Source organism: Nycticebus coucang, chromosome 18 (genome assembly GCF_027406575.1).
Source record: "Nycticebus coucang isolate mNycCou1 chromosome 18, mNycCou1.pri, whole genome shotgun sequence".
Classification (NCBI taxonomy): Eukaryota; Metazoa; Chordata; class Mammalia; order Primates; family Lorisidae; genus Nycticebus; species Nycticebus coucang.
In genome coordinates this window covers 59,941,022-59,949,376 of record NC_069797.1, presented here as the reverse complement: position 1 = coordinate 59,949,376, position 8,355 = coordinate 59,941,022, and the positions used below count along the sequence as shown (strand labels likewise).

General features: G+C 44.2%; 1 protein-coding gene across 4 annotated transcripts in view; it reads left to right on the top strand.

Annotated features, from left to right (window-relative positions):
- The first annotated feature begins 591 nt into the window (after window positions 1-591).
- GPATCH8 (G-patch domain containing 8) overlaps window positions 592-8,355 on the top strand; it is a 103,127-nt gene continuing 95,363 nt past the window's right edge. For 2 of the 4 annotated variants that reach the window (XM_053570293.1, XM_053570294.1), the window contains exon 1: window positions 1,100-1,120. Coding sequence is in view for 2 of the 4 variants with exons in the window: in XM_053570291.1 (XP_053426266.1) it covers window positions 646-741 (96 nt within the window). In the remaining 2 variants the exon portion in view is untranslated. Of the gene's footprint in view, window positions 742-861; window positions 1,121-8,355 lie in introns of those variants that run through there. The other 2 variants (XM_053570291.1, XM_053570292.1) reach the window with 2 other exon arrangements.

Sequence of the window (8,355 nt, the reverse complement as noted above, 5' to 3'; positions counted from 1 at the left end):
TGTGGCACTCTTTAATACTTAAAATTACATCATTATAGCCGGGCGTTGTGGCGGGCGCCTGTAGTCCCAGCTGCTTGGGAGGCTGAGGCAAGAGAATCGCGTAGCCCAAGAGTTAGAGGTTGCTGTGAGCTGTGTGAGGCCACGGCACTCTACCCGAGGGCAGTACGGTGAGACTCTGTATCTACAAAAAAAAAAAGTAAATAAATAAAATAAAATTACATCATTGTTTTATTAGCTATCTGATTTCTTCCACTGGAATGAAAGCCGTATGAGAGAAGAGGTCTTTCCTGTCTCGTTAACCATTTTTTTTTTTTTTGTAGAGACAGAGTCTCACTTTATGGCCCTCGGTAGAGTGCCGTGGCCTCACACAGCTCACAGCAACCTCCAACTCCTGGGCTTAAGCGATTCTCTTGCCTCAGCCTTCCGAGCAGCTGGGACTACAGGCGCCCGCCACAACGCCCAGCTATTTTTTGGTTGCAGTTCAGCCGGGGCCAGTTTTGAACCCACCACCCTCGGTATATGGGGCCGGCGCCTTACCGACTGAGCCACAGGCGCCGCCCTCGTTAACCATTTAATCCTTTGGGTGAACTGGGATTCGAAGCTAAGTAGCCTGGCTCTAAAGTCTACGCTTTCTACCACAACGTTATGCTGCTATTTGGTGAATACAGTGAAGGAGGGACTTCTGCGTACTCAAGAGAAGCAACGGGGAAAAGAACATATTGCACCCGGTCAACTGAACAGGTAAAAAACACCCAAACCCTTTTCTACCATGCCCTTTGCGCCCTTTCTCTCCGGAAGCGCTTGCGGCTTTTGGACGCTAGTGCGCACGCGCGGCCGCCGGGGTCGCTCTGGGCCGCGCGCGAGCGAGGACGGCAGGGGAGGTTCCCCCTTCAGGGCTGGCAGGCGCCTGCGCCGGCGGGGCTCTGGTCAGGACGCGCGTTCTTGCTTGTTCCCTCCCAAGGCTGCGCGCGCCTGGTGGGCGTGGGAGGAGGCGGGGAACCGGGGAGGGGCGGGTGTCGCGGGAGGGAAGGAGCAAACCGGAGAGCTTCGTCCTGAGAGGAGTGAAGGCGGCAAAATGGCGGACCGCTTCTCCCGCTTCAACGAGGACCGAGACTTTCAGGTAAACACTGGCGTCTCTGAGGAGCCGGCAAAGGCGCTAGTCCAGCCCAGAACCTCCTTCATCCCCGGCTCCCAGGCCTCTTTCCTACCAGGCTCTGCTTCGGCTTTCGAGCTGCCTCGCTCTTCTCTCATCTCTGATTTCTCCAGGGGCCTCCCGGCTTGAAACGAGGCCGCATCTCCTCTTACCCTTCATTCTCTCACCTCTTAAACTCAGGCCGCCAGGTTTGCGGCTTCTGCCTGTTTTGCGTCGGGTTTCGGAACTCCAGCCAGGGCGCTGTGCTGTGTCTTCGGGGTCTTCCGGGCTTGTGCCGGGGAAGGGCTGACCCCAGGGGAAAAGAGGGTTGGGTTGGGTTGGGCTGGGCTGGGAGGGCTTGGGGCTAGTGTTGGTGAGGCCAGGGCTTCCGAACCTCTGGATTTTGCTCGCACGGTTCTTCTTGGGATCCTTATTCCCACTTTCTTCACTCTGATAAATAAATCCCTTTCATTGTCTATTTTTCCTTTCCTTGCCTGGGAAAAAGGTTGCCTTGCTAAGCAGACGCCTTTTTGAATAGTCAAACATTGAGATTTCCTGGGACAGAAATGTTGCTTTTGTTGTGAAGCTATTAATTGGGCTTGGAAAACAGTAAGTTATAGGACTGTGGTCCAATGTAAGCTTAACCTCAAATCCTACCTCTAAAGATTTGTAAGAAGCCTAGTGATAATAGGCCTTCCAAGCTTGCGAAAAGCTTGGTTTTTCCTTATTTGCAAATACTGGTGTGGAAAGACGCCCTTGTGATGGCAAGCTTTATTGAGGAAAAAGTAAAGGCCAAAGCAGGATAACTCGTCTTTTGGCTGTTTAAAAATACCTTGCTGTTGAGCAGTTACCGCTGAAATCTCGGAGACTGAAAGGGATTTAGTAGAAATTGGCTATTTCTACGTAAAATACATCCTCGGAGTCTCAAAGAAACCACTGCATTACTACCGCATATCCTGGCAACTGCAATTTGGGTCAGGGGATGAACCTCAGAACTCAAGTTTTTACTCCACTCTAGATCTTACTCAAAGCAAAACTGGAATACTTTATAAAGGATGCAGATGTTTCAGCAGGCAGTTTAAGGGAATTGAATTTCCTGAGGCGATTGGGTCGGAAAATAAAACAGGTAAAGCAATTGAACAGTTTTAACACAACGTTGTTAACATTCTGCTATGGAGAATGCTCCTTAGAAGTTTTGCAGCAGTAAGGGATCTGGGGCTTTTGAAAAGCTTTGTGATCATGAGCCTGCTGTATAGCTGCAGCACAATACAGAATCTTAAGGTATTTAAGGATATAATGCAGGTCCACTGAAGTTTGAAGCAGTTCCTATTCACTCCGAGAAAGATTTTTTTTTTTTTTTTGAGACTGAGTCTCACTATGTCATCCTCGGTAGAGTGCTGTATTGTCACAGCTCACAGCAACCTCTAACTCCTGGGCTTAAGTGATTCTCTTGCCTCAGTTTCCCAAGTGGCTGGACTACAGGTGCCTGCCACAGGGCCCAGCTATTTTTTTGTTGTAGGTGTCATTGTTGATTAGTTGGCCCGGGCCAGACTTGAACCTGCCAGCCTGGGTGCATGTGGCTGGTGCCATAACTACTGTGCTACTGGCGCCAGAAAGATGAGTTTTATTTTTAATTTTATTTTTTTTGCAGTTTTTGTCTGGGGCTGGGTTTGAACCCACCACTTCCAGTATATGGGGCCGACGTCCTACTCCTTTTACTCCTTTGAGCCACAGGCGCTGCCCGATGATTTTTTTTTTTAAAGCAAACACCATAAAACCCGAGTAGACTACAAGGTGCATTAAGTTCCATTAGTAAATTTTAAAGAGATGTGTTGAAAGCTAAAACCTCATGCTTTTCAGAGGAAAGAATTTCAAGGTGACCTAATAAAATTAAAAATAGATAACATTTTCTATTAAGAAAACTTAATAGACAATTAAGTTTTGAGGAAAAATTGCTGTCAACTACAGAATTACAACAGGCTTAACAAAGGCACAGGATTTTCAAGGCTTTGAATAAAGATTTTGAAAATTGGGTAACAGTATGAATGCTGTCATCTGAAAAAATTGAGAAAGTTATCCTGTACCTTTTCAATACCCAGCTTCTAAGTAAGGTGACCCTTTCTTCTGATACTCTGGTTGGGTTATTATAAAACACGATTTTGGTTGCTTAATAGTCTTGAAGATACTACATATACTTTAACTTTATTTTTTGGCTTTATGTTGACAGAACCAACTCCTGCTATGTTGGGTCAGCTAGGAAAATGTTGGTTTTTAAAATTCAAATATCCTAGCATTTTGGGTAAATAGGGCATTGAAAATGGAAATCTTTTGGACAGTTACAAAAAGTTGAAAAAATGTTTTTTTTTTTTTTTTTTTTTTTTTTTTGACACGTGTGTCTCACTGTGTCACCTTCAGTAAAGTGCCCTGGTGTCACAGCACACAGCAACCTCTAACTTTTGGGCTTAACTTTTGAGCCGGGTTCGAACCCTCCAGCCTGGGTGTATGTGGCCAGCACCCTACCCACTAAGCTATGGGCACCACCAAAATGTTAAAATCTTTTATAAATTGCTTGCTAACATTCTAAAAAGCATTCATTTTTATTATTTTATTTTATTTTATTTTTTGCAGTTTTTGCAGTTATTGGCCGGGGCTGGGCTTGAACCCGCCACCTTGAGCATATAGGGCCAGCACCCTACTCCTTTGAGCCACAGGTGCCGTCCTAAAAAGCATTCATTTAAAAGTAAAGTGGGGTTTTATAAACATAAAGTATATGTTTTAATAAGGGGAAAATTACAGGTAGACTTTCATTAATGATATCTTTTTATTTAAAGTTACTGGAGAGAATATAATGTAATAGGGTGCACCTGGGCATAATGTATCTGAGACATTTTTCAACTTCAGGTTATTCAAAATTAAATGTGGCCTTTCTTTAGGGTTTTAAGTGATAAACGAAGGGAAACCACTGACTACACTCGGGAAGAAAGCCATAATAGGTTTCCAAGTATAGTGGACAGATCCTGTTGCTTTAACAGATTTTATATACCTGGAACTTTCTTTTTTTTTTTTTTTATAGAGACAGAGTCTCACTTTATGGCCCTCGGTAGAGTGCCGTGGCGTCACACAGCTCACAGCAACCTCCAACTCCTGGGCTTGAGCGATTCTCTTGCCTCAGCCTCCCAAGTAGCTGGGACTACAGGTGCCCACCACAACGCCCGGCTATTTTTTGGTTGCAGTTCAGCCGGGGCCGGGTTTGAACCCGTCACCCTCGGTATATGGGGCCGGCGCCTTACCGACGGAGCCACACGCGCCGCCCTATACCTGGAACTTTCTTCATTCATCTTCTCTGGCTATCATTTTCTTTGCCGTTAATTTGGTGGAATTACTTAATTGTAGAATTTCACTCTACCAATTTGCCACTATGTTCAAGTTTTGGAGAGTTTGAATGTCTCTTGAACTTAGTATGGAGTCAGAGCATTGGGTTCACTTTTTTTTTTTTTTTTTTGGTCAGGGCTGGGTTTGAACCCGCCACCTCTGGCATATGGGACCGGCTCCCTACTCCTTGAGCCACAGGCGCCACCCCATTGGGTTCACTTTTAAAGAATTTGTGAACACCTAAAGTTTCAAAGGTATTTTGTTTTACGTAGTAAGAAGCTCAACTGTGATGTACCATTTGAAGCACTTAAGAATGTAGAAAGTAGGGCGGCGCCTGTGGCTCAGTGAGTAGGGCGCCGGCCCCATATACCGAGGGTGGCGGGTTCAAACCTGGCCCTGGCCAAACTGCAATAAAAAAATAGCCGGGCGCTGTGGCAGGCGCCTGTAGTCCCAGCTGCTCGGGAGGCTGAGGCAAGAGAATCGCGTAAGCCCAAGAGCCAGCTTGTGTGAGGTTGCTGTGAGCTGTGTGTTGCTGTGAGCTGTGTGACGCCACGGTACTCTACTGAGGGCGGTAAAGTGACTCTGTCTCTACAAAAAAAAAAAAAAAAATGTAGAAAGTAAACATCATCAGGGACATGTTTTTTTTTTTTTTCCTTTGAGACAGTCTCATTTTGTCACCCTCCGTAGAGTGCCATGGCAATGTATCCTCACAGCAACTTCCACTCTTGGGCTCAAGAAATTGTCTTTCTTCAGCCTCCGGGACTACAGGTCCCTGTCACAGTGCTTGCTCATTTTTTTTTTTTTTTTTTTTTTTTATTTTATTTTATTTTTTTTTGGCCGGGGCTGGGTTTGAACCCGCCACCTCCGGCATATGGGACCGGCGCCCTACCCGCTGAGCCACAGGCGCCGCCCTGCTTGCTCATTTTTTAGAGATGGGGTCTCGCTCTTGCTCAGGCTGGTCTGAAACTGAGCTCAAGCAATTCACTGGCCTCAGCCTTCCAGAGTGCTGGAATTAGAGGCGTGAGCGCCACACCTAGCCAAGGGACATACATATAAAAATATTTGCTAATTTATTATAATTACAAACAGGACAGGCTTTATGAGTAATATTTCATAATCTTCACAGTAACACTATGATGTAGATGATATTATTACTCCCATTTTCAATTGGGACAGCTGAGACACAGAGAGCTAAGTAACTCGGCCAAGTACACATATCTGTTAAATTGGCAGAACCTGAATTCAGGTTGGTTTTTGGACTCCTGAACTTGTACTCATGACCATTATGTTTGCTGCTGGCAATTATATATTTTTATATAGCTATAATTGAGTCGTCAAGTGTGGAGGATAAACTCAGGGATGGCAAAGTACAAGTGAGCTTTTGCAAAGGTGATACAATTACATTTTCAACTCTGTTCTCTTTTGTCCAGATCTGTTACTTGTTGGTGTCCCAAGGGCATCTTGGGAGGTTTCTGACAGTGATAAGTTACACTGTGTCATAGGGGATTTATTGTTAACTGTTTTAGTTTAGGCATTCTTTTGTCTTTAGGTAGGCATTTCTTTTCTTTTTCTTTTCTTTTTTTGAGACAGAGTCTTACTATGTTGCCCTCAGAGTTCTGTGGAATCACAGCTCACAGCAACCTCAAACTCTTGGGCTTAAGCAATTCCCTTGTCTCAACCTCCCAAGTAGCTGGGACTTACAGGCTCTGCCACAACGCCCAGAAAAAAAAAATTTTTTTTTTTTGGTTGTAGTTGCCATTGTTGTTTGGCAGGCCCCAGCTGGGTTTGAACCCACTAGCTGCGCTGTATGTGGCTGGCACTGTAGCTGCTGAGCTACAGGCACCAACCCTAGGTAGGCATTTCTTTCAACTGTGGTTTTTATCTTTGGAAATCTTTGTAATCTAGGCTGATGTATTTGCTTGTTAAAATGTTTTCAGAGGCTTGGCGCCCATGCTTAGTGGTTAGGGTGCCCGCCACATATATCAGGGCTGGCAGGTTTGAACCCAGCCAGGGCCTGCTAAACAACAATTACAACAACAACGACAACAAAGAAAAACAGCCAGGTGTTGTGGCTGGCGCCTGTAGTCCCAGCTACTTGGGAGGTTGAGGCAAGAGAATCATTTAAGCCCAAGAGTTTGAGGTTGCTGTGAGCTGTGACGCCAGAGCACTCTACCAAGGGTAACATAGTGAGACCCTGTCTCAAAAAAAAAAAAAGAAAAGGCTGTGTGTGTGTATGTGTGTGTGTGTGTGTATGTGTAGCTCTCGCTCTTTCCCTCAGTCTGTGTATGTGTGTGAAGAAAAAATAAAAAAAGAATCTGAACTCAGATCTTACCAGTTTCTGAATTGAGACATTACTTCTGCCAGTATTTACCAGGTTAAGAGATACTTGTTTACAAAATTTAGTGTTACACAAACAGTGGGAAATGTAAACTTAAGATTCAGGTGTATTCAACATTTTGCATTACAGCTCTCTTAAAGAAAATTTTGTTTGTATAGTGATGTAAAGCTGTAAAAAGCCATTAAGATACAGTGGTTAGCATTTTATGTTTGCGCAGCTATTATTGAATGATACAGCTATATGCCAGTGAGAAAATGTTCTTTGGTACGTGTACCTGCAGAAGAGTGAAGATTCTTGTTCCAAGTGTTCTCTGCATTAGATTTCTAGTGAAAAGGAACTATAATGATAGATTAGTGAGTGATAAGGTGGAGAGAGAAATAAGAAATATTATCTTAAAGGTCATAATAAAAATGTGGAAATTTCCCAAGAACTTTCTATAATCTATACTATAAGGAGTTAAAATGGTAAATAGCAATAAACAAGTCATGTGTAACTTCTATGTGGTAGGTTTGTAGGCTTCCCCTTTGTTTTTCATGTATGATAGATGCCAGGATGCACCTGTTGGGAAATCTTAGTTGAGACCATTAAGTGAGGAGGTTCATAGTTTTAAGATACTTAGGTCACAGAAACAGTGTATCTTCTATGTGCTACTATGTAATAAAGTTGGCATTCTAATGCAGGCATGGCAGAGATGACATATGGGCAAGTGTTCTATTCTTTGTTTCCTGGGTTACTTTCCTGTCATCTGGAAGAAATGCCACAAGCAATGAAAATTAATGTCAGCTTGGCTTACTTGGGATATTGAAACTTATGCAAAATCATTACTGTTCCCATTTCCATAGGATGATAGGTGGAAAGGATTGGAAATAAGGCTTACCAATTTCAAAATACTGATGCTGAATTGATGTGATTATTAGCAAATGCAAAATGTTTTTTTTGTTTGTTTTTTTTTTTTGAGACAGCGTCTTGCTTTGTCGCCCTCAATAGAGTGCCCTGGCGTCATAGTTCATAGCAACCTCAAACTTTTGGGCTCAAGCGATTTTCTTGCCTTAGCCTCCTGAGTAGCTGGGACTGTAGGTGCCTGGCTGGTGTTAGAGACTGGGTCTTGCTCTTGCTCTTGCTCAGGATGGTCTGGAACCAGTGAGCTCAGGCAACCCACCCTTCTCAGCCTCCCAGAGTGCTAGGATTTTCAGGCATGAGCCACTGCACCCGGCCCCAAAATGATACTGATATTGGTTAATATACTCTAAGGCAGCTGTTCTCAACTTGCGGGTCGTGACCCACAGGAACTGTATTAAAGGGCTGGGGCATTAGGAAGGTTAAGAACCACTGCTCCAAGGGGATCAAGGTTGACCCAAGTAAGGTTAGCGTAAGAGACATTTCCCCGGAGGTTATTTGAAGGGTAAAGGATATATGTGTAAGGCAAAATAACTTAAAAATGTGGGACACGCCAATGAATAACATCACAGAGAAAGACATATGTTGTATTGGGGATCGATTGGGTTTGCGAAGA